The 27,162-nt window shown below is 43.1% G+C and overlaps 1 protein-coding gene across 8 annotated transcripts in view; it reads left to right on the top strand.

Moving 5' to 3' along the window:
• mef2cb (myocyte enhancer factor 2cb) overlaps nt 1-27,162 on the top strand; it is a 67,743-nt gene that overhangs the window by 17,361 nt on the left and 23,220 nt on the right. For all 8 annotated transcript variants that reach the window (XM_086030833.1, XM_086030837.1, XM_086030835.1 and 5 more), the window contains exons 2-3: nt 6,237-6,471; nt 16,559-16,762. In XM_086030833.1, the coding sequence (XP_085886959.1) occupies nt 6,418-6,471; nt 16,559-16,762 (258 nt within the window). In that variant the 5' untranslated portion in view covers nt 6,237-6,417. The remainder of the gene's footprint in view (nt 1-6,236; nt 6,472-16,558; nt 16,763-27,162) is intronic.

A 27,162-nucleotide genomic window follows, 5' to 3' on the forward strand; every position in this document is an offset into this window, starting at 1 on the left:
ACATGTCTTTTAAGTTTTGGTTTGAAGAGATTGAGGAAAGGAAGCAGCTTTGATTGTCTTTGGGTGCTGATGTCACATCCTTCCATGATCTTTCCTGTCTTTCTGGCCTCTAAGACCCTCTTGGGCTTGACAGAATGAGGCACAAGAAGTGAAACATTGCTGGAAGAGTCTCATTAGGATGACCATCAATTACATTTCATGCCTAAGTTGAAAAATTGCTTCAGGTGTCGACGAGAGTTCAGCACTTAAGCAGACACTTCTGAGGGTCTTCTTTTTTCCATGCTGTCAGTCCCAGTTAGGAGTGTAGCATTATGTAAATAAAAGTAATTTTCAATAGACAGATGTCTGACTTCTAGGGTACATGTAGATTGACAATAGGATACGCATGAAACCGTTGCTGTCTTGCTAATGATCAGAATAGATCATGAGCTAATAGAAAGAGACAAGCAAGAATATATTCCAATATTTTACGACACACATATAAGAACACCCCTACACACACACAGACACACACAAACATTCAAATTCAGGTTTAGCTCAAACCTTCACTGAGGAGAATGAACACATTATAAGATGATCCGCCGCTATCACGCTAATCCCCGGGTGTACATGTTGCTAATCTCTTTAGCCGCTAACATGCTAAATTAGCCCTAATATCTGTAGCAATTCAAAGCCACAGAGGCCCACCTACACGTGGGCTACCACCCAGCTTCAGGTCACTCGGAGAAGATATAGACATTAGGGAAAATGGAGGAGGTAGAAGTAGTAGCGCTAGCCATTCGTCACCCTACCTATCTCGCTGTGACAGACTGCAAACGCAATGTCCCACATAGACGAGTCACCGCCGCTAATGACATTAGAGGCACAAAGAGCCCCGATACACGTTTTTCCTCCTCTCTCCTATGCTGCGTGGCCATTGACTTGCTGGATCCTCTCATTCCTGCTGGTGCGTCTCCATCAGTCCTTCGAGGCACCACGTGTGCCAAGTGCACCGCTTATTCCTACTCCAAAATGTACGCACGTGTGCTACAACAAAATCCATATGTAAACTGACAGACAAGATATACAACAGACACACAAAGAAGAAACCCGTAAAAGAAAAATGAGAATGTTTAGCAGAAAAGATCTTGCGAGAAGAGACATTCAGATTGTATTTGGAAAACGATATAAAAGTACTTTTTTCTTTGCCCTCCTCTTCAAGGAAATGAGAGTTTATTTAAAAAGAGAGCACGTTTATTTAATGTACCATACACCTCCTAAAAGGTTTACTTACTGTCGCGGAATATGTTATTTCAAATCCTTGTAACCACATTTCCTCAGAGAATAAGGGGATACTGGCAATATAAACAGATATGTATATATATTTATATAGACATATGCGTGTATATTTCAGGACACATACTATTACCAAATGTGTTGCAGATGTACAGTATGGTGAGCCCGAGACCATCCTGCTGAGGTGGGGTTTCTTAGAAAAACATCACCAATCCTGTCATGATAAATCACCTTCCCCAAACTGCTATACACTGTAACATGTAGAGAATCAGAATTCAATATTACCCACCTCAGCAGATTTCTGGACATGTGGCACGATGCAAAAGCGTCTCTTTCTCTGAATGCAGATAATAAATCTGTGGATGATTCTGTAACGTGTCTTATTGGAACTTATGTTCTTCTTCCTTGTAAGTTTTGCAGTTGAGTAAATAGTTCATGTTAAACATAATATACCGGTAGTTAAAAAGAGAGTTTGCAGTTTTAAAACTGTTGGCAAGATTTTCAATGTTGCCGTACATGAATGACGAAAAGTGATATATATATATATATATATATATTTTTTTTTTTTTAGCTCAAACTCACCCCTTTAACACAACTTAACTTAACCAAACCAACAATGGTGCACCACAGTGATGTTGCTCATGAGCGCTTCAGCAAAGCGCACAAGCCCAAACTCGGCCATATTAACAGAGTGTCTATTAGAATGTGAAAAAGCACTGGGTGCTGTGTATTAGTTTTTAGCGACTAAACGCTTGGGAGAGAGGTGACCTAGAATCGAGCCTTGTGGTGCACACAGGAGTGTTCGTGTTCTCATCGTCCTCTCAGCTCCCACTTCGGAGACGCCGGGAGAGAGAGCGCTCATTAGATCTATGTGCTGAATCTCCCTCTCCAATACTCCCATCCTCCCCCAACCTTCATCTCTCTCTCTGGTTTGCTCTTTCTGTCCGTCTGCTTAACAGATGGGAGGGTCATGGCTACAGCGCTTCCCCTCCCCCTGGAGAGGCCTGGTGGCTGTTCAAAAGATCCCTCTTTTTGCCTCACTCTATTTCCTTCTTGTATGTATGTATCTGCGTGTTACTCTCTCCATCCATTGTCACCTGTCCAGCTCCAAGCCCACAGAGCCATGATATTAAACAAGCAGAGGAGCAACTGTTGTCCTTCTGCCTTCATGGCGTCTCTTATACTTCAACATTAGCAGGCAGGCGCCCACCGAGATCCTTTCATTCCTGTGGAATATGAGTTAAGCAACAAAATCCACCAGTTTTTAGCCATCTCTGAGGGCGGCCATTTTGTCACAACTAAAAATGACACCACAGTTGCTCAGGGCTCAGATAACGACCAATCACAGCTCACCAGGTTTCTGAAGCTGTGCCATGATTGGATGTTACCAGAGCCCTGAGCATTCTGTGACATTTTCCGTTGAGAGAATTGACAAAATGGCCACCCTCGGAGATGTTTAAAAAACTGGTGTATTTTGTTGCTAACTCATATTCAGCAAACACAATATTAATCAGAATGCTGGGTTTCAACTAGTGGGCCTGCTGGGAACATATTCTTAAAAAAATATGCTTGGGTGGACTTCCTTCTGAGGTCTATTTATTGCACCCTGTGCTCACCTCACCTGCCCTCCCAAGGTCAGAGGTCCCTTGTGAAAAATTCCCCCAGGGGATTACTGCCGTGCGCCATGTGACCCCGCTCACTAAGCGGCGCTTGTTTCCCTCCATATCGCCACCCTGGCTTCACCAGGCCAAATTGGATTGAGCGATTCACTTGGTAATCTGTTAACTGATGCTCCATCACCACAGGGGGAGGCGGAGGAGGAGATGCGATGGGTGCGCATATCCAGGAGCGGGCTGGCATTCATATGGGACGGGGGCAGGTAAGAGGAAGAGGGGTAGGGGAGCTTGCGGTGATGTGTAGGAGGCGGTAAAGGTGTTGAAAGTGCGAAGGGATGAGAGGAGGAGGTGGTGGTTGGGATTGAAGGGGAGCGCTCACACGGCTTCTCCTCGGGGAGTGCTGCACTGGGAGCCAAAAGCAGGGATTAAATGTTCAGGACACGGGCTTTGTCTTAATGTTACGTAAGGCCTAAGGTGTTGCCCCAGCGGGTGTTGACATTGAGAGGTTGAGCTCTGCTCACGAGTGCTTTGGGAGGATCGAGGAGGAGGTGGTAGAGGCCAGGAGGCAGGGATCATTGAAGTAACCCCTGGCTTTTTGGAGCCCTGCCCGAGCTGGCTTGTGTTGACTACAAAGGTTGGGAGGGGATGATGCTGTCAGCCTGTGATTGAGGTACGCTGCTGGCTTGATTGATACGCTTGTCTGGCTTTCTTGTGCCAAGCGTCTTAGTTGGCATGTAATCCCAGTTTGTCTGACAACATCCCTCTTTGTTTTTTTCCAGAGGGCATTGCTTTGTTTTTTTTTTCTGTCTTTAAGGATGGGCATGTTTGCACAAAAATGTTCTGGATAGCCTCCTCAGAAGTGACAGAATTATTTTAGATCTTATTATTTCCCCAACTGCCAAGCATGCTTTGCATTTACATCCCTTTCCTCCTGTTTGAGGTTTCCAGACAATCAGATAATTTACATATATGTCAAGTATTGTTTAATTAATTAATGTATTTTTTTTTATTTCCCCACATTCTTTACTCCCTCATACTAATATTAATATGTAGAACATTTAATCCTGAAATCAATACTTTTAATCCAAGTGTGGGTATGCTGCATGCATCCTCACACTGAACTCTACTTGCAGGACACTTGATTAGGTACATTTGCATGTTCTACTGCAGGTGTTCCCAACCAGGGATGTAAACTTTGCTTTGGTGTGAAGGAGTGTGGCAACATATTATATATCGTCACTGTCATGTGAAAAACACTTGTGTCCATTTTTTTCAATTTTCGTATCTTCACTTGAGTGGCGGTTCCGCGTTACAGACATTTAAAAAAAAATCCAAAATTGGACATAAGTGTTTTTCACAGGACAGGACAACATTTTCTCAGGGTGTGGTGCAAAAAAATAATATTTGGAACAAATGAAATTTTTTTTTAACAAATGTCTTTTGCTTGATTTTATTTTATTTTATCTCTGACAGGTGTCAGTTTTACACCCCCCTATAATTGTTGTACTTGTGATTTGCACTTTAATGTTTTTGATTACCTGTTTATCTCCACCAGTGAGCCCTTATCATAAACAAAGCTCAGTATGATGGCATATAGTTCTGCAACACCACAAACCGTTCTGTTGCGCGTAACAACTTGGTGGATGTCCCTATTGCATACTTTCATTATCAATGTCCTACTAGTGGGGGAAAAAAGAGGTCAAGTGCGTAGCCGTGTGCTGTGTTCACCTCAGGGGTTTAAAGCATTCTTCTGCTTTCTCATGCATGTTACTCAATAAATACATGGATTCGGGTTAGGGGGAGATGAGGAGAAAAGAGGAGAGGGGGGTAAAGGAAGTGCAGTACAGTGTGTGTGTGTGCGTTCATGTGTGCGCAAAGGAGAGAATGTGAGAAGAGCGAGGAAGAGAGCAAGGGTGCATGAGAGAAGAGAGAAAGAGTGATAGAGAGAGACTGTCATGTCTTTTGGTGAAGCGGTGTCGTCTTCCACATCAATGTCTGATGCTCGTGCTGCCAGGTGCCGGAAATCTGGTTCAGAAAGGAGAGAAGAAAGAGAAGATGGAGAAAAAAGGCCGGGTAGATGGCGGATTTTTATTTTTTTATTTTTGTGTGATGGCACTGACAGCTTCCCTGCATTGCACTGAGCTTAAATAATGGGATGCTCATTTGCATAACGAGGGACGTTATCACCTCTACTGTCAAAAGAAAACACAACAACAGTTCTTGTGCTCCTCCCTTAGATAGATTGGGTTGGCCTACTTAAGCACCTCCAGAGAGATGCGCGGAAGCTCGGGCTTAGCCACGCTCAAATAAAGAACACACACATGCACACACACGCAAACTTTTTGGAGCGCGCGCAAAACAAAGTCCAGCTCGGCAGCTTTTGACCAAGAACACAGTCCACGCAGAATACTCAGATTGAAAATTCAAGATAGAATTTTGTTTGAATGCTACCTCAAAAAACGCATCCCAGACATTTCAAATATTCAGCATTTGTCTTATTTGACCTTTTATGTCTTTTGTTGAACCAGAATGGGACAAAGCACAGTTCAAATTCCCCATTTGAATTCCTTCAGCTGCGCCATTGATATAGTTTAGCGGTTCATTAAAAATGACTTCAGCGCTGCTGGCATGGGATTAACAATCACTCAATACCTTATTCCCGGGCAATCGGTACATGGTTTAACCAGCACATGGGACAGAGGTACAATCGATTCCATTCTCCCATCCCAATGAAATGTTTGTGTAGTTTAAAAAAAAAAAAAAAAACTCAATATCAAATGCCCAAACTAGGTTCACCGTTCACCCGGGATCAACCGGGATAGCCTTCAACTGGAGCAGCGTAAGTGCTATATGTCTGGAATTCCTTCACCTCACATTTTGGAGACGATGGAGCAAAAGTGGAAGTGGGGTAAAGCCGGGTGCTAGTTTGACTGTCGATACAGTGAAGTTTTACAGGAGGAAGTAAAAAGCTTTGCTCAGTCTGGAGGTAATGTTACAGTGCTAGTGATTAGAGCGTTTAAGTTAGCGGCACTTCCAAAACACTGTCAAACTCTCTGTGAACGAGGCGAGATCCTGACAGCGCTGTCTCCTCTCATAGTCTGCGCCGGGAGAGAGAGAGACCAAAAGAAACAAAAACTGATTTGCATGATATCGACAGTGAAAAACACAGCCACTCTCACAACATTGTTGACAGATTCTTTGTCTTTCTTCGCCCTCCCTAGTGGCTGCCATGATGCCACTTTTATATATTTTTTTCCATTCCTCTCAGTATTTTGCCATATTTCATTTCATTTAATGCTCATCCTCTCCCCCCCCCCCTCCTTCTGTTCTCTCGCTTTCTTGCAGGTACAGATGCTGGAATCTTTGAGTTGATTGGAACAAATAGAAAGCCGGTGAGAGAGTGAGAAAGAAAGAAAGAGAGGAAGAGAAACAAGAGGAAGAGCAAAGAAAGAAGAGGGAAGACGAAAAGAGAGAAAGCAAGCATAAAGTTCTTTGGGACGAGGAGAGACAGAAAGCGACGGGGACGATGGGGAGGAAAAAGATTCAGATCACGCGGATTATGGATGAACGCAACAGACAGGTATGTCTCTGGGGAATGGGAGGATGGATGAGTGTGAGGGTGGGGTGGGGGGGGGAGTGGAAAGAGTGGGGGTTGGGGGGGCACCCTATACCCCCAAACACAACTCTCAACAATGAAAATCTTTCGGGAGTCTGAGCAATATGAAATGCGGGGACAAGGGAGTGCATGCCAGCAGAGCAGAGTTATTGCTTTGGGGGTGAAGTGTTCCTGGTTTATAATGACAAGGCTTGTTTCCCTCACTTCACCAGCCGGTGTTGAGGCATCCTGGGAGTGGTAAAAGGTGGTTCCGGTGACAATATTCTCAAGGCTTCAATCCCATTCTGCATGTCAGTGCCCACATGGAGCGCGGTGGCCTGCATTAAACTGTAGCGGCCCTCGCACACCATCCTGTTCAGTTCACTGCCAGCAGAATATTACTGAATGAATGCAGGGTGGAAGTGAGGGTGCTGCTTGCGGAAACGACGCTGCTCTGCAGGGCTAATCCAAACACATTGACCAATTGGTTTATCGATCAAGACTGCACTTGTTACCTTATTTGCACCTCACCTTATTCTTTATTCTTCCTCTTAAGCCCGTAACTCACTGAGCGGCGAATGCTGGCGATCGTAGCAAATTTGGGGTTTCGCCTGAGTGTGTAAAATGTTGCAAACGTTCGCTCATGATAAGGGCTGCACGATATTGGAAAAACTTGCGATATGGATGTTGACTATGGCGATATCGATAGAACATGTACCTAAGGTAATGACATTTTCATTATCTAATGAAAGAAGTACATTTTTTTTCATGCGGAAAAATAAGCAAAATGAATGCGTTCTTAGCTAGTTAATTGTAATTCCCCAATATAATTTCCAACTATTGGGTGGCGATGCACTTTTTGCATCTGACTGGTCAAATTCAGATAACAGCATACAATTATTAAAGAAACGCATTGCAGCCATCAACATCATGTCGGGCAAGAGGAAACAAGGCACAAAGGAAGGGAATGACCCCTTTTTGGGGAGGCTGTGGACGAGGAAGAACTCCCAGATGAACTCCTCTTCCTCAACCTCTGATGAGGCTCGAGTTTGCGCATCTTTTCATTGGGTTGAGTCCATAGATTCGCCTGCTATTCCAGGAGTTGGCAAAAGGTCCCAGAGCTTCCCAAACAGTCGCAAAGGAGTAGCAAATACTAGGTAATCTTCGCAATGCTGTCCCAAATAGTCGCTAGTAGTCGCCATCTTCCATTCGCTAACACATTCGCAAACAGCTTAAAGTTGCTAAATGTCGCTAATGACAGGGGTGACCCGTGATTCTCGCCAACATTCACCAGACAAGTTTTCAAATGCAACGTTAGCTACCTTCACAAATTAGCATTCGCCGCTCAGTGAGATGCCACCTTTAGACATTTTGGGCAATTGCGTGGTTCCAACTTTCTTTGAACATTTGGGAAACCCAATGCACAAAGAGAGTTCCATGAAGGTACAGTATGCCTGGATGAGCTTGATGTGTCAAAATTTTACCTCAGCCCCATTCAGCACCTTTGGGATGAACGACAACAAGGATTGTAAGCCATCAGTGCTCACAGTTCCAACATCAATGAACAAAGAAAACTCCCACCGACGTAATCTGTTTTAGATGGAAGACCAACCCTATATGTTTTTTTCCATTTTCACTTTGGGTACGTATAATGTCTCGGTGTTCCCAACACTCTTTATATTTTTAAGCCAGCAACACAATTAAGCTCTATAAATTGTTGCAGAAGCCTCAGCATTCAATTTTTGAAAAATTGGACACTCTGTGACTCATGCCCACTCTAAGGTCCGCAGTTGTAAAAAAGGAAAAAAAAAAGGCAAAGAGAGCACTCCTTCCTCACTGCCCTCGAGGCACTCAATCGATCACTTCCTGTGCTCCAACTGACCACTGACACTTTTTCAGCTTTCCGACATTCCAAATTGGATCCATACGCATCTAGCGTGGCCCCTGGATCACAGGTCAAAAACACACACATTCTGACCAGCTTCAAGCCTTTCTTAATTCTCCGACATAAGTCTGACACAGTAACGCTTTCTTCCGTTCTTCTCTGTATCTCAGTCATCTGAAGAGTCACTCTGTGTAAAAATAAAATGGCTCGTGGAATCTATTCGTCAATGCTGGAGGTGTCCTTTTGACCTGCGTCATGACTTGTCTCTATGAATGTGATTCCAACTAACACATGGCTATGAGAAAGTGGGTGCACCTGAGATAAAAAAAAAAAAAAAAGACACTTCTAGTAATTCCGCTGGTTGTGACACAGCATCCACTCTTTGGAAAAGGTGGCGAAGCAGCGAGGAGCGTCACTTTGTCATCGTCATCGAGCGACCGAAGCAGCGAGAGAGGTCACTGAGTTCCCAACGAGGACTTGAGCTATCGTGTTGCAGCAGCACCCTGGCTTCCTTCTCGCTGTTATCTCAGCCCTTCTCTCACCTTAGACTGAGCCCGCCTCATGCACCAGGCCATCCGGCTCCTGAGGATAAGGAGGGAAAGAGGGAGACAGGAAGGACACCTGAGGGGAATCGATGCCTGAGATATCCGGGCTTTACTTACAGGGGGAGAGAGAAACTGAGAGGCAGAGGAGAAAGGGTTCAGGGAAAGGAGAGTCAATAAACCACTGGATTTAGTTGTTTGGATCTCCAAAATGATAAATAAGGCGTGATTAAATGATGTCATGAAATCGTGCCGGATGCGTCACATGATCAGTGGAGCACATTGTGTTTAGTGTATTCCTATATATGGTATGCATGAATGACATCACTGCGTTAGACAGCATCACAAGACAGACCAGAAACTCCAACCTTCTTCTTAAAAGGGGAAAAAAAACAGAAGTTGAATTTTGCATATTTTCACTTCCTTTTTGAGAAAACGCCACCCCTTACCCAAGCCAAATAAACTCAAGAAGAGTTTATATAGAGCTGCTTTCAACTTCACAATATTCACATACTTTCATTCTTTTCAGTCATTTAAAAGGAACGGGTCTCATTCATGAAGATCAATTTAATTCCATTTAAATTTCACAGGGTGCAATCAATCAATCAAATATTTGGACAACATACTTGATATCAATTGCAGTCTTTAGAATGAGAGAATGGATTGTACCTTTTGAGTCCCTATTCCAAAGACTTTTGAACCCCTGAGAAATGGAGGTGCACTGCCTGTTGCCCAGAGTCAAGCTGAGTGTGCTCCAGCACTTCTGTGATTCTTATGAAGATAACTCAACCCACTCAACTTAATTTATAGAGAATACAGGGTGCCGTACATAAAGACAAAAATCCGACGAATAAAAACACAAAGCAATAAATTAATAACATACAAATAGTAAACACAATGAAACAATGCAGAGTCTCATGCTGAGTCGAGAGCAAAAGAATAAAAGTGTTTTTTAAGAGAGTTTTAAAGATGGACAAGAGAGGGCATGTATGTGTGGGTGGAGGAGCTCAGAGAGGTAAGGCGGGGCGAGACCATTTCAAGACAAATAAAATCTTAAAACGAACTCTAAAATGTACAGGGAGATAAGTGTCACGGAATATGGAGAAATACTGTACTTGCACATTATACGGTCATGTATAAGTGCACGGGATTCTGAAAGCCGTACGCAGCACAGCACACATGTCAAAGACTCCTAATTGAACATTTCCCCTCTGACTCTTTGCACCTTTATGCTCCGACCTTATGATGTAGGGGCAAAAAAATATCTGCTTGGATGTCATCACCACCATGCCACCTACAGCGCTTCCCTACTCGCACTGCGGCAGAGGGAGCACGGCTATGGGCACAGGGCCCGTATCTCCCTGGGCGGCCACTTTGAGTTGCCACCCCAGGCCCCCCAAACACTTCCCCAGGGCCATGGCAGAAGGGCCAGGCCTCCCTGTTGTTGACTGGCTGCCCAAAGCTCTGGACAGTGGACAGCAGTGTGTGAGGCCTGGCTCGGAGCCCCCTGAACACTCAGACCCTCTCCCTGCCTCAGGCACATAAAAGAATCCCTCATGGACTGCATACGAAAAGCAGACGCACGCATGCAATATACAGGCACAGGTGTGTGTAGATTTGACACATTGCAAATAATTCAATTCGACACTTTGAACGATGGTGAATTTAATTCGTTCGTTAAGGAGCCGGCTTGTAAAAACGACCGGCCAACATTGTGACCACTTGCCAAATTACTTATATCCAATACAAGAACAGTAACAAGTTTTCTGGCCGTGTCGAGTTAAAAAAAAAAAAAAAAAAAAAAGAGGAAAAAAAAAAAGAAGAACGTGAAAAATGTTTGAAAACAGCTCTGTCTCGCTCTGTCCCTGCAGCCACAAGAATGTTAAAACCTCTCTGACGGTGTCAATCAAATCGGAATATTTTTGTAAAGGCAGAATCTTATATTGAATCGTTCTAATGTTGTTGTTGGTGGATGTACAAAGTATAAACAGCACCATCTATCTCTGTAGAGCTAGTCTGGGGAGCAAGTCATTTACTGCAATTGGCCTTAATTAGTGTTGCCTCTCCAGTGTGCTTGGAGGGCTAAATTCAGGGCGACTTGTTTGTACATTCATGTGTGTGTCGTTGTGTCTGTGTGTGTGTTGGGATGGAGACATTAGGGTTCCAAGGAGGATGCAAGGCCAAAGGTTAAAGATGGAGCAGGTCATCAGTGTCAGGAAGTGAAATAACTCCATCTCCCAGCTTTCAACCCCCAAACAACACATGGAAGACGCAAAGTGATGCTTTTGGGCGTGTGGAAAAAAAATTGTTTGTTCCTATGACAAAGCCTTAATCCAATCAGTGGTGCCAGGGTGAGAACAAGTGCCGGTGAAATTAACAGCAGGGAAATAATGAGGCCCGCAGGGTATCTCCTCGTCACCTCTTTATTTCCCTCATTCTCACCTACCACCTTCCCTTTTGTGAGTGTCACCTTGGCTCTGTCATCTGCTCGGCACCGCATGACCTCACCTGTAAAGTGCTCACCAAGATCTCACCTCATTGTTTTGCTCCTCTTTGGACTGCTCAACTTTTTCGCCTCTTTTACTGTACGTCTTCTTCCCTGTGCTTCATTTTCCCCAGTCACACCTTATTCCTGAGCGGTGGTTTGATATGAAGTTGAATGTGTGAGTATTATAATTAATCTCACGTTCTTGCAGCAGATGTGGAAAACTGGTCTGTATAGAATTCAAAATGCATTTCAGCTATGGCGCTGGTAAATGTTTACAGCAAATGACAAGATATTTTTGTCGTGATGGTTACTAGCTTGGGCTCTCGTAATGCGACTTTTTTCGTTTTTTTCCATTTGTGGCTTTTCAACATCAACAAGAATATTGACAGGAGGAACTTACCCAGCCATTATCTTGCTGCGTGGTATTATAATTTCAAACTTTTTCAAGAATATTTCTGCAGTATTTCAAGATTTGCCATAATGCACGCGTTAGCTTTTAAATACTCAACATGGGTGCCTCATTCAGCGCATCTTGATGCAGACTTTGAATGAAAGGGAAAAACATCTCCTATCTAGTGCCTCTTGCATTGAAAATGACGATAAGTGGCGTTTTGAAGAGAGCGAAGAGCACAGCATATATTATAGGAGGGACAAAGCACCTTTTGTCAGGGTAGCCCCCTTAACTGTTTCCTTGGCTGTGAAGCAGAGTTCAGAAGCAGGTCCTGCACTCCTTGTATTCCTTTTGCGTAAGCCAGTGTCTTCCTGCCTGGCCCCTGACAATGGAAGAAGTGTTTGTCTCAGGACAAAACTAAAACCGACTGACATGGATGTGTGTGTGTGTGGGGGTGGTGGTGGGGGGGGGGGTGCGCGCCATGTTTGGTTTGCTAACAAGTAGTTTTAGGTGCCTGTCTCTCCACTCCTCCTATGCCTCCCCCAGGGAAGCAGGCGGGAGGTGGGAAGCAGAAGCGAAGCCATTGTGAAGGGGAAGCCACTGGCCTCTTCCTGTTATGAGAGGAAATGCATACAAATGTGCTTCCTGTGCGTCCGCCCCCCTCCCTCTCACCCCGCCGCCCCCTTTTGCTCTCTTCCCTCTGTCTCCCCTCTCACCCATGTGGCGTGGAATCTGCCGCCGCCTCTCCTTCTTCTCTGTTTATCCCGGGCCGCCTCGCTCCTCGTTTGCCAGCGGAAATGTGACATGTCATTTTATGCAGAGCAAATCTCTGCTCATTTGACTGGGACGCGCATATAATTGCGGTTTCACAGGCAAGCATACGTACATGAATAAAGATGACAGGAAGAAGATGAAAGGACTTAACAAGAAATTTAATAAAGCAAGCCACTAAAAAAAAATCGTTTTACAGTGATATTTACACAATCACCATTGGGTACACCTGCAAAATCTAATGAGATCCAGTATGAGAGTTGTCATCAAAAAGTCTTCCTTTACAAAGATCAACTTTTGAGTGACACTGTCATAAAGATTAACAGTCTAACAATACGTTAATTATTCGTGCCCTGTGAGGCCCCCATTGTTCATGTAGAAATTATTATTATTATTGTTATTATGATTCCCTGAAATGAATCGCATTTTGAGGGCCTAAACATGCACGAAAACTCACCAAACTTTGCACACACATCGAAAAGTAGACAATTACAAAAAATGGGTCTCTAGTGCCCCTTACAGAAGTTTAACGGAGCTCTATCCTGGTACATTTTATTGAGAGCTACAACAACTACACTGTATACAACTCCAACCATTAATATATTATAAAATATGTCAAGAAAAGTCACTTACCATATTGGATCACATTAATTCATCCCTGTGTAAATGTAGGGGTTAAGAGTATATGTGAAACATTAACATTCATTTTAGCCAATGAGTGTGCTTTACATGCAATGACTTATTGGCGACATGCAGAATAGCATTTTTCAAACAGCGCATTAGCTAGTCATCCAGGATTACTCAATCGAGCAACCCTTCATCGCATTGCTTCTGTTTCAAACCACTGAAAGTGCTGAGTAGTGCCTAGTTTACAGTTTCAATGATGTCAGGATGAGCAAATTTTACACACAACACACCAAGCATGAATGTTTATGATCTAAAACGATCACATTTACAAGCAATGGAGTCACAGTGAAGTTAGCCCAAGTTGTACTGAGACAAAAACTTGAGATCCAGCACCAATTAGTACATCCCACATGAAGTTCATGCACAAGGGTGGTTGTTCGACCAAGCATGTACAAATATGCGTGTTTGCGTGGATGTATGCTATACAGCAGGTTGTACTGTATGTGTCACATTGAGATGTGTGGGTGTGGTGTGAAATTCAACTAGGTGTTATTGTTTGGTCAGTTTGGGCTTTACGTAATCACACTCATTCGCCTCCTGGATAGTGATAAAAAACGTTTTGGAATGATCTGAAAAACCTTCATGTACAAAAGTATTGGGAGAATTGGCCATTACATCTAATGGAGATTAAGAACAATTGAAGCAGTAATGTCGCAAGAAGAGACTCACACTACTGGGAGGAGTTTATTTAAAATTGTATCATTCTTTTGGGCCAGTTATTGAGCAGAACAACTGTGTGTTAAAGAGGGAACTGTCCTAGCGCATAAACTCTGCTCTTAATCATCGAATTTGTGTTTGGAGTTGATGTCATGTTTTTCAACACCAAACTCATACAATGGTGCCTATATGGATCTTGCTTTTGGCACTGGGGCAGTCACGCTGGAACAGAAATTCACCTCTCATCACAACAAGCAGCACTTTGGCAAATAGCGAACAATTCTTGATAAACAGGCTTCGAGCTGTTTAATGCCACTCCCAGTTGAAGTTTACTGCTAAAAAAAAACCTAAAATGAAGATAATTACTGCTTATTCACGTTGTAAACACTGCTTAGCTTAATGCTAACAAATAATACAAAACGCCATACAATGGCTAACTGATAGCATCTTTATCATAATGTTAAAAACCTTTAATCAATGGCTATTTGAACACTAACGGTAATGCATGTAATACACGTAGACAGACAATAGAGCGATACTCACAGGCAAATTTTCATTATCTTTTGCGAAAAATGACTAATATTACTGCGGCTTTCTAAGCGTAGTGAACGTCTACATTTATATCCATATGTCTGTATTATACTGTCTCTGGATGGTACATCAGAAAAGGCCTCACAGTCGATAAATTAATCGTCATGCACAAATTTCTGTTGGTACATTAAATGATATTATTACTATATAGTTTTATACAGTACAATAGTATAAAGTGTTATTTTCTTAATAAAAAAAAAAAAAAACAATACAAAAATATGTAGGGATCTGCTGGGTAGGCTGGAATGGATTACAGTACCGGTAATGGAATTTCCTTTCATTTCAGTAGAGAAAGACAATTTTTAAATACAATGTGATGGGAACACCAATCAGAGCCAGCAGGTGGATTGTCCCTCTATTATCGCTGGGCATGTGCTCCTCACAGTCAGCCCACTGCAGGCCAGGTGCCACCTTTTAAAACGCTAATGGCTCCAGTAGAGTGAGTGTCTGAGTGATAACAGAGCTCAGTTGGCCGCTAACTGTCTCCGGCGCGTGTCCCTTGGAAGACAACACTCCCAAGTCCTGTTCTGACATAGCCAGCTTTGACCTCATGTCCTACATGTCTTCTCATTTGTGTTGTAGTATGCCCCACAGGGGTTTTGGGACGTTACAATTAATCTTACTGTCGCTGTTTTTATTTGTTTCACATTTAAGTCTGATTGTGTAAATGTCAGCGTGGTATTTGGGAGCCCATGAGAGCGGTTTCTCCTTCCGTCATCGTTGAATGGTACAGCGACAGGATTTACGGAGGTAGCTCCAAATGGGCAAGAAAGTCTTTTGGAGGGAATCAAGCTTTAAGGATGGAGCAATTCATGCAAGGTTACCAACTCAACGTAGGGGGAGAGGGAAGGAAAGGGTGGAGGTGAGGGATGGATTCAGTTTCCTTGGTGCATCCTGGGAGACGTGCTTGCATGTAATACAAAACTATCCATCAATATCCAGTCATTCCCAGCTCCTCTTTCAGCTTTCAAAGTGTGAAGGGCAGCGTGATCCTTTTCTCTTGAAAGACTTCACTTCACGTCTTTATTATTGTATTCAAAGCATGATTCACTGAAAGTTGGGAGGTTTCAATTCTGTATTTTTTGGCACTCGTTGAAGAGAATAGACAAATATGCGGTAGATAATGCCAGCTGAGCACAGCTCTGATGCAATGTTTCTCATTAAAAAAAAAAAAAAAAAACTTTGTCTGAGCAAATTTCCAATGTACATAACAATACAACGCCACAGAATAAAACATCAGTAACCACACAGAGATGGGCCCTCGGAATAGCAGGACTTATATTTCTTGTCTATATTTCAAAGAAAGTGCGAGCAGGTGCAGCTCACTTTTGCTGCTCTAGTTCGAACCAAGCAATCGAGGAATATACACTGTTCTATTAAAAAAAAAAAAGTGACTACTTTTGATGCTTCTGCCTCATGCAAAAACACCACAAACAAACCAAGAAAAAACCCACCACAAAATATTTCGTTTGAGTTCTTTTTGAAGGGTCTGGTATTACTATGAGTAGGTGCTATTTTTATTAGAAGGTAGTTACTTGGGCAACACTAACTTTTTATTTTTGACTAAGGATAGTCGTCAGTATCTGTATTTCTTTTAATAGCACAGAAGGAGCGAGCATTTTAAAAAGGGACATTTCAATCTGTCATAAGTCCCTTTGCCTACTTTGATGTACAAACATTAACGGATCTTCTTGGCCGTTATTTTTCCGAGAGAAGAGTATTTTCAGTTCCTTAAAATGCAGCTTTTTTTTTTCTTTTTCCTGGTATAGTGGTTGGACTGTATCGGTCGGGGGCTGTTCAAACTTCAACGGATTTCTGTTTTCCTTGAATGCACTTTCAAGTTGAATGATAAAATGATCACAAATGTTTCAGGTTCCTTTTTGCGGCGTGCATGTCCTGGCCAGGGTTTTTTTTTTTTTTTTTTGTATTATAATTAAATGATGACCACAAAGCCAAAAATGTTGATTTCATCACAAGGATTGCTCTCTGTCCTTACGCATTTGTGAACAGAAACGTTTCTAATCCCCCAAGGCTAATCATTATCTTCTTCTTTCTCCCAGGTGACATTTACAAAGCGAAAGTTTGGCCTCATGAAGAAAGCCTACGAGCTGAGTGTGCTGTGCGACTGCGAGATCGCCCTGATCATCTTCAACAGCACCAACAAGCTGTTCCAGTACGCCAGCACAGACATGGACAAGGTCCTACTCAAATACACAGAGTACAACGAGCCTCATGAGAGTAGGACCAACTCTGACATTGTGGAGGTGAGTCGCAAGTCGACACAAATGCACATGCGCCCGAATGCACTGAATCATGCACGGAAACGCGCAAACACACCAGATGGTTGTGACTCATTACTTCTCTTTTTGTCTTCACACTCAACACTGAAAGGAAAAATTGTATGTCAAGTTCTACGTGTTCCTAATTTAAAAAGAAACAAAAGTGTAGTTACATAAATGGTAAAGTGCCTGTCTTAACAAGTGGTGCAGTAGTTTAGTTCAGCACGGTGTGGTTTAGAGAAAACGATTATACTTTGCAAGCTGCAATGGGTGCCTTGACCCTGTCGAGTCCGCTAGCTCATTAGCCAATATTGGCAAACGCTAAGGGTGCGATGGCCTCCAGAGGGCGCCCAAAAATATGGGAAAATGTCAATTACTGGTAATGCTGTAATTATATTTAAACTAGTTAACTCTTAAAATAATCCCTTTATTATTTGGCATGGTGTACTGTTAAATTGATGACTTCCTTCTAAACAATCAGACTGAATATAGTATGCTATACTATCAGTAAATTAATGTGAGTGAAGTGAGTTTTATCATTTTGTTGCTGGATGCCATCGAGGGATCCGAGCTGGGATTAAACCTATGGCCCTTTTCCATTGTAGCGGTTCTACCCCAAGACAGTGTCCACCCTGTGTGGTCGCTTTTCCATTACACTTTTTTGGGCGGTTACAATGAAACCGTTCTTCTAGTGTCTACTTTGGCCTAATCCATGCTTTTGTTTTTGTTTTACAGTATTTATAGATGGTTAGCTAACATTTTACCCACCTTTAATGGTCAATTTAAGTGATATTTCCTTTTTCACCCCTTTATATAACCAGTTTTTTTTTCAATACTTGTCCTTTAAGATACAGTTCAAATTGTCTAAAGCAAACTGTCTTAAGCATGTTAATTGTTTTAATCTTTACATCAATGTTAAAGTGCCCATTATTATTATCATTATTATTCATACTTCATATTTTGCCATTCCCAGATGCTATATTAAATGCAGTTAATTGCTTCTTTGAGTCTGCTAATCCATATTTCGCCGTGATGGCAATGAAGTTGAATTTAATTTAATATGCATTAAAATTTTTTTAAAAAAACATGGTAGCCTACACACAGTGGAGCACTGCATGCTCACAGTTTGGCTCCTGCGTATTCATCTGATTTGTATTTTGAATATTTTTTTCATGTATATATTCATTTCAAATTGGAACCCCCTCACCAATTAATCTGTGAAACGCATGTTTTAGGTTTCTTTAAAAAAAAAAGTATTTTATTTTTCAATGCATTTCAGTGGCTGTCACTTATATGCGGATACTTGCTATTCTGTTCATCTGTACTCATTTGTACTGTCTTGGCATCCATATCAAAAGTAATTGAGGCAGAAAAATGTGTCACTCTTTGTACCGTGGCAACCATCGATAATAAACGTCACTTTCTAAACCAATCGTAACTTAGCTGTACTGGAGACGGCTCTCAAACAGCGGACACATGTCGCTAACGTGGCTGCCAACAACTGTAAACATCGGTGTCAGAGCAGCTTGTGAGAGGCAGATAAAACAGCAAATGACGCCGGTGCTTTACAAGATCCTTAAGCTCTCGACATGAACCTGTTATGCAACAATCGCACCGAAGTTCTGACCAACCGTGTGGGCAGAGTTGATCCCTTTCTCTTGTGCACACGCACGCATAACCTCTCGTGCCATGCATGCTGATCAAACTGCACTAGAAGAATACATTCTATTTTTGACTAAAGTGACGGCATTGATCACATTTCAATTTCAACAAATTTTAGTAATTAATGTACTTGAATCAAAGGAGCACTTGTTATCATACTTATTTTTTAGCTAATTTGTTACCCACACTCGGCATTTAATTAACAGGCACCTTATTAAGCCATCATTTGAATTTATTTGTTCTACCTGATGACAAATTATGTACACCAGTCTGAAATTGTTGGCTCAGAATTTAAGACGACAAGATGTACTGGAGCCCAATGAGATGTAATGAATGAATAGTCAAGGCCCACACGCACCTATGGATCAGGCTGGCCAGCCTAATACAGGAGCCCGCAGCGTGGGACATGTTTTTATCTCTTCATATGGGTGTTGCTGGGCTCGATGCCCAAACACGGGTGGACAGGTCCACCGGGAGTATCCCTGCTTCTCCAGATGGCAATCTGCCCCTCACGGCGAACCTTTTCAGTTTGCACATTCGCATCGAATGCCGTCTGTTGTGGAAGAGAATTGGCATTGCATTATTCCAATGATAGACATCCTTTGATAGACATTGAAATAGTGGCCGGGCTGCAATCTTCACAGTAGTTTGCTCTCGTTACTATTTGCTCTGCTTCGTATTCGTTGCCGTCAAATGTGTTAAGGTAGCTCATACCTTAGGTGGTACAACAGTTAGCATAAGGGCTGATCTTGATCATTCAAACAAAAGAGAACACACTGGGCATTTTATTCCGAAGCATCCACATGTTACATATTTGAATGTTCACCATTCACAGTGTCAGTGTGAAGCTTTTCTGAAAAACTAAATAGCCTAGTACATGCAATGGAATTCTTCATCCGTGCCTATGTTACAGTCCGATGATCACAAATGTACTGCATATGAATTGTAATTCTTTGCTAAACATCCTTGTAAAATCACATTTGAACCGGTCATGCGTTATATACATTAGCCCATTTGTCCATTAAGGCTAGTGTTCTTTATGCAAAAAGAGCCCTTCAGTCACTGTAGTTCATGTGACCCCACTGTTTGAATAAGTGTTTATGATGGTACATCGCCACTTTGATGCTCTCTGTAACCGTGTCTCCTTTATTGAGCCGAGGATGGGTAACATATAAACAGCCATGTCAGGAACAATGTTGGAGAGCCTAATGGGGGTGCAGGGATAGAGCTGCAGAGCGCTACCAGCACAGAGACCCCCAGAGGTCTGCGCTCCAGATCGATGCGATGAGGCCTCTGCGTGCTAACGGGATTGGCCACAGGGCCGACACAGGCACGTTTAGCGCGGACGCAAGCAGGGCGCAACGAGTCGGAGGGGCGGAGGAGGGGGAGGTGAACGCGGGTCGGGACCCTCGAGTGGAGCCTTGTGTGCCGCTGCTAAGCTTGGTCAAGGTTCATGAACGTGGGCGGGTTGCTGGGTCAGGGGGAAGGCTAAGCGTATTTTGTGTTGATGACAAAAAGGGTCAACATTAGTTGGAAAGGTAAATTCTAGCAATGTCCTCTAAAATCGAGGTTTGCGCACGGAGGAAGTGTAACGCTAAAATATGGCTTTAAATGCGTGATGTCTTGTTCCGAATTTGTAAAGCACGTTTGCCTTCAGAAGTATGCAGAAAGGCTTCCTTCTCCCTCTGATGCTGCTGCGCCTGGAGGTGTAGTGGGAGGAAGGCGAGGCAGAGGTATGGGAGCAGAACTCAGCGTGGGCGGTCGGTGTCGAGGCCCGCTACATTAGCAATAAAACTCTATGTAATTAGCATGTCTTTGGTTGATAATTAGCGTTGTTGAGAGAGTGCCACTGAGAGTATTACACAGCCTCTGCAGCTACTGTATGTTTACAAGAGGCTTCAGGGCTTTTTGTGTGTGTGTGTGTGTGTGTGTGTGTGTGTGTGTTTTTTTTAAATCCATTGAACATGCTACATCTCAAGTCATGAGAGGATTTTCCAGTAGGTTGACCCGATGTTTGGGTCAACTACATGAGTGATCCATAAAAAAAACCCTTACAAATGGGCGCATGCTCATACATTTCCACAACAAAATCACATGAAATGTACTTTCCGTGACACCTTTAAGGTTGAACATAATCGGCTCAAATGAGATGGAAAATGTGGTTTTGCAAAACTCCCTCGTTTCTGACCAATGTCGTAAAAAGTCAAAGAAAATAAAAACAAAGAGGTAATCCCTTGACGCTAAATCAACTAAAGTCTCGGGAGGTCTTGCCTGTTATGCGGACGTCTCACATGATGATCATGCATGATGAGATTTTGAACTTGAGATTTCCGATTACTTTTTCCAAATTCTGAGTTGCACAATCGCAGGGGCATTTCGACTTTAAAGAGGTCCATGTATTTAATACTTCCAAGCCCCTTGCAACCATCTCATACACCTTTAATTTGCACACTTTGGATTAAAACACATGCCTCAAACTGTAAACTCAAGGAAAGGCAGCGGCAGCTCCTCAGTCAGATGATGTCCAAGTGTGTCCTCCTGGCAGGTCTGCAGTAAAATCCTGAGTCTGGCTCCAGATAAAACAGACAGGTTTCCCAACCTTGTGTTTGCCTGGCCAGTTTCATGGCCATGTGAGTGATATCAGAGAAGAAAATGGAAAGCATGGAAATACATCCACCTCTGCTTGTCCTTCTCTTTCAAGTCACATAGGCGGCATTCTGTGTGAGTTTGGGAGTTGTTAATTGCAAGAGCATATCAAAAAGTCCTTTGGTTCTACTCCTGATGATTGCAGTACCTCAATGTAATTGCTTGCCACTTCAAATCCAGCAACACATTTTGTGCGTGCCAAATCCCTGATTGACAATGGGGAGATTTTAGTTCTCTGTGTTGGAATGTTTGGGAAAATACTACACTGTTAGTTATGCTATAAAAATGTAGATCGATAGATAGATTTCATTAATGCCGTACCTAATGTAGTGCATGGCGGCTCAGTGAACGATCGTGGCAATTGGCTTAAAGCCTGCAGAATGCATTTTGATGACCTCAGCAAGAGCACCGCTCTCATACCATTGGTGAAAGCATCACATGGCGTGGCACATGGCACGTGGCGCTAAGCTGACCTGGCCGCCTTCTGACCATACCTGTCAGAAGACAGGCTGCCAGCCAATCCCATTCCAGCAGCTTAATCTAATCTGAAAGTTCAGCTCTCCTCGTAATCTTCGACAGCAGCAGGAGCAAGAGCATGCTTCCCTCCCCGCCTCGTTTTTCTCCGCCTCGGTGCTCACCAAGGAGGATGTATTCCTTGCAAAGGTGGAAGTGGGGAGCTGTGGGACAGAGGGATGGATGAGTGTGAGCAGAGGAGGAGGGAGGGGGAAGAGGGATGGAGGGAGGAAGGCTGGTAATTATTTCCAAAGGTCATTCTGTTAATGACTACCCGCTCGGCTAATGAGATTCAGCAAAGCTCCCTGGCCATGTTTCACCCGGCGTATGTTTCACCGATGTGCCAAGATGTGTGCGAGGCACAGGTGTTTACCCGGGCCAGTGCGGGGACGGTCGACTGCGGAAGGCGCTAAAGTAGCAGGAAAGTATGTCTACAAGGAAATTAAAAGAACAAAGACATCGCCTTGTAAATACGACGAGGAGCCATTAAAAACACTCGTCGGACAGTTCATTAGGCACCCCTGCGCACTGAAACGGTGTCAAAAATTCCATCTCGATACACAGTGCTCAAATCCATGTTGATTGTAGCATTGTGACCTTATTAGTAAGCTCCATGAGAGCAATGCGATTCTACGCAACCTTTTACAACCACCTTATACACGTGTTAAATAAATACCTTTGTGACGGAGTCAATCAAACATGAGCTTTATTTCATTTGTGAAGGCGCTCACTAGATTTTGCAGCAGATGTGGATAGGGAATTTACAGGTATATTTCATTAGCAGCAATTCTATACTGTATACAGTAAATGTACATTAACTCTCTTCAGCAAATCAGTAGCAGGACATGTGATCTCCCTCTCAGAAGTAGCAGTGTGCTCATCTTCTGCCTCGCGCCTTCGAAAATATTTTCCAGCATGTGTGCTATTCTGTGTGCTTGTTTGGTTTCTAAACACCGTGGAGAACATTAGCCTTAAGGAGTTTCAGTGTTGATCAGCTCTCTGAATGACTTCTTCTCATGGCTCTCAAAAAGCTGTGTAATCGTGGCAGCTTGAGCAGCGACGCTAATTTATCCTCCACGACTTTAACATGTGTCTGCCTCGAATGGAATTAATGGAATCATATCTTATGCCCCCACGGTTGTCCGCAGTGACCCCGCATAGACTTTTAAAGATTTTGAGGGGTATGGGGTGGCAATATGGGGCGTGGTCGCCATGGCGACAGTGCTTCAGTGTTTGCTCGTGGCGCAGAGACGGGCGACACGACATGTTTTTCCCGCTGAGGTGAGGATTAAGGTCTGAAGCTGCTTTGGCTGCCTAAGTCAATTATGACATTGGTAAGATTAAGAAATTACAAATTTGCTCAAGGTATAGCCGATGGCAAACCTGGATAATCGTTGGGATACATCAAGTCAGCATGAGTTCTTTATTAACGCATTCACTGCCATTGACGGATTTACTTGTCTTTTCAGAGTCAGAGTCAGAGCCATTCAATCCCAGGAATGTATCTATATTTATTTATTTTTTTTTTTTCAAACGTTAGGGTTAAAGGGGGTCTGAAAATATCTGGCAGTGAATGAGTTAACTGGACAGGCAATGTTTTCGTAACATTTTGATGTTCTAAATTGTACAAGCAAATAGAAACAGTAAAACTTTGAACGTACCCTTTACTTTGATACAAAAGCAAGACAGTCTCACGTCTGGGTGGTGAGTCTCTTCAGATAGGAAACCAAAATCTCATTTCAATTATATTCTGTTCATCTTTTATTTTATTATTAAAACGCATCGCAATTTGGGCAGAAAGGGGTGTGCCACTCTGCACTTTTCCTCACATGTTTTATCTTTTCCATCACTCCAGCAGTAGTATCACAAAAGCACAAAAAAGCCAAAGACATAACACATGTGGACTCAATCCTTTAGATGCTCACTGAAGTCGTGCGAGGTACACGGACGACTTGCTTGATGGTTGGAACAATTTTTTTGGTGCAGCTTTCGCGATGTACATTTCCTGAAATGTTTCCCAAATAGCCGGGACGTCCGACTTTAGAGGTTCCACTTGTTTTCTTAGGCTCTGTGTTAACAACAGTGGCAGCTGTAAGTAAGCTGATGAGTTGGTGGAAAAGCAAACAGGCTACTGTATACGTGCAAAACCTCTTCCATGTGTCATGCAGCTGTGTTTCCTTCCCTTCTTCCTGTCTTCACCAGCTTTGTCCTCCTTGCTCCACATTGGGGCGCCACGTTTGCGATCATTTTTACTTACAAATTACTTATTTAGTACCGACACTGGATGTTTTTCTTTGACTGTGCTTTAAGAGCTTCACTTTCTAAATGACTGCTTAATTTTGTCACATAGTCAGCACAGCAATCGCTATCGCTTACGTTTCACTGTATGTGACCTCTTTTCTAATAGATGCCTTTGTATAAAAGGATATAAAAAAAAGGGATTTTAAAAATAGTTTGTGGTGAGGCTAAAAATAGTTAGTAGCTGGCGGTCTTTGCTGGGAGGACTTTCTCCCCCCCCCTTTTGAGTGTTGGTGTGGGGGGTTGTTTTTCAAACAGAAGAGTGAGTAAGCAAGCAGCGCTTCATGCTATTCATTCGGTCCTCATCTCCCCCTTTCTTTTTTCCTCTGATCATCCAGCATGAATAATTGCTCTCATCAACCACATGCATGACACCATCGGCCCAAGACCCCGCGGTGCCTATAAACATTTGATCCGTTGAATAAAGACGCCTGTTATTTAATTCACTTGGCTCCCCCACTCCCCACGCTTAACCAAACAGTGGCTTCCTGTCTTGTTGTTTGTTAAAATTCATACATAATAGAGAAAAACATGTACCCCTTTCACAAGTAATGCTGAGACCCTCTTTGTCTGTGTGTTTAAAATGATGTTATTGAGAAATTGACCTATGACCGGCCTCCAAGCGTTATCAAGGCTGGCACATCAGACCACATCTGCTTGTCCCAGACATGAGAGGAGAACTTTAGTGAGTTCCCGTTTAACAGACTATACACTATGCCTCTTTTAATTTCATATGAGAGGCTAAAAACAGGAAGGCAGATAATGTACTTGATCTACAAGCTCAGCCTTTTCGCCCCAAATCAGACAGCCACTGTCCAGAAAAGCAGAACCTCAGACGTTAAACTTACGACTGGTTTGGATCTCTCTCGGGGGGTGTTTTTTAAGGTCAATATGTTGCAGCGGAAGTCTGAGGTAGGCGCACGACAACAAAAGTAGCTTTTAAAAATAGACCGTTTGAAATGTGCCAATATGTGGTCCCTGTGGTGTGGAGAGTCAGGCCACTTCTGAGGCCACGCTGCCAAGGCTGCCAGGCAAGGCTTTTCCACTATACGGCCCAAAACAATTCACGCCAGCCATTAAGATGAAATGATGCCTTGTTCTTTGAAACTATTTGTGGAAAATTTGAAATAATGATCTATTTTTAAAAGTGGCATTCCCTCCGCCCGGCCCCAGAGCTTCCGTGCCCTCCGCCCCCTCCTCTGCCGCCGCCCATGCCCCCCTTCCCTCCTCGCCATAATTGCAGCTTTGGGCAGGGTTTGGAAATCCAAGGTCACATTACAGAGGTCAAGCAGCTGGTCATTGTTACTCAAGGCCTCCCTCAGGCTCCCTCTTCCTGCTGTGGAGCCACGCGATAAGCGACCAAGTGACAAAAGACGATAAGTCATGATTGGTGGGCAGCGCAAGAAAAAAAAAAAAAAAAAAAAAAGAAGACATGGGGCGGTTGTTTTAAAGGACTCCGTGTTTTAATATTTCCATTTAGAATTGATATGTCATGTTTGGAGCTAAACGAAGTCCTCATGAATTATGAATCTGAAGTCAATGTAGACACATTATCATGTCTGTAGTTTAGAATAGAGACTATGCTATGCAACGGGCCGGGGGGGGGGGGGGGGTGTAGAGAGAATAAAAAATGGTAGACTCAGGGTGTAGACATAAGTGCCCTCTTTATCCACTTATCTGAGCTGGTATTGTCTCGTAATGTCTATCTGGGTAATTATACAGTGTGGTGACTTGTCTGAATGACCACTTTGTTCACTGGGCTTGGATGCTGCTGTAGCAAAGCGTGTTGGATTGTTGGTGCTCAGTGTGTGTCTCTTCCATATGGGAACACTGCACCATCTGGTATTGTGCTTGCATACAGCCTAGCTAAGACCGTCTGTATGTGAGTGGGCTCTTGTCTGTGGAGGCTTTTCCTAATGGTGATTTTAGCATGTGCATGTCACATAATGTCATTGTTTGATCATGTTTGGAGTCTAGTTGCACACATGACGTTTATCCTTCCTTGTAAAATTGAACATTTAGCCATTTGGGGATGGTTGCTCTTCTTGTGGCTAACCTACAAAAATCAGCCATCTCTCCCCAAATGCTCTCTCACACGTGCACACCATGCACCATGCGTTATCCATGGACATGCTCCTCGACATGGTCCCGGCATGTTCAAACCACGCTTCATGAAACTGTGGCCTTCTTTGCCTTTGCTGTGCCATCTGCTTCCAATAAGCTAAGCCAGCTTGATCTCTCTGATGTCACCCCCTCCCACCCCCACTATCAACACCACCAAGTCTGAAAATCAGAGAAAACGAAAGGCCGTACCTCGCTGAGCGGCGAAAGTTTGCGAGTGTTTGCCCACGGCTCCAATGTTGGGTTTTCGTCAGCGTTCGTTCATGGTTGCAAAAGGTTGCCAAGACGTTCGGCAGGGATTTGAAACAGTTTTTGGCTACAACAAAAAGACACCATCATTGGAGCCCGGTTATGTCAATTCACCACTGAGCTAAAACATGTCAAGTTTGAATTAGAGGTACTCACGCGGGAGAAGAGTGATAATATTATATTCCATGAAAAAAAGCAACACCGGTGCAGTAGCGGAGGACAGAGAAGAGGCGTGGGAGCAAATTGCTGCACGAGTGAATACGGAAGTTTGAATGAACTACTGTGTGATGCACTGACATATATAACCACATTTTAAATCCTACCATATATATCAGGGGTGTATAAATCTAGTCCTCGTCCTAACCAGCATGTGTTAGATGCCTCCCTCCTCCAACACACCTGATTCAAATGATCTGCTCATCAGCAAGCTCTGAAAAGCCGGACAATGATTATGATCGTTTGAATCAGTTGTGTTAGAGGAGGGAGACATCCAAAACAGGCTGGATAGGGGCCCTCGAGGGCCGCAGTTGGACACCAGGTGAAATAGTGGTGTATTAAATAACGTCTGATTTTTATTTAGGTATAATGTAAGTCAGAGAAAAGTACTTGGAATCAGTTAAAAATGTATTATAAGATACTGTCATCGTTTCAAATTTTCTGAAAGTGTAACTTTCAAAATGTGTGATATGAAAAATACTACATGGCATAGGGAGCCATTGTAGTGCCACAGTACACACACATTCTGTCACCATGGCAGGTGTGCATAACCGACATAGCTTCATGTCTCAAAAGAATGTAAGACTATTCACTTCAAACCATACTCACAGCTATCATAATGCATTACAATAAAACAATCAGGGTAAACCATATGGGGAAGAAGTTTCAATTATTGTATT

The sequence above is a fragment of the Filicampus tigris genome, chromosome 5 (assembly GCF_054856515.1).
Source record: "Filicampus tigris isolate MCC_2025a chromosome 5, RoL_Ftig_1.0, whole genome shotgun sequence".
Lineage (NCBI taxonomy): Eukaryota > Metazoa > Chordata > Actinopteri > Syngnathiformes > Syngnathidae > Filicampus > Filicampus tigris.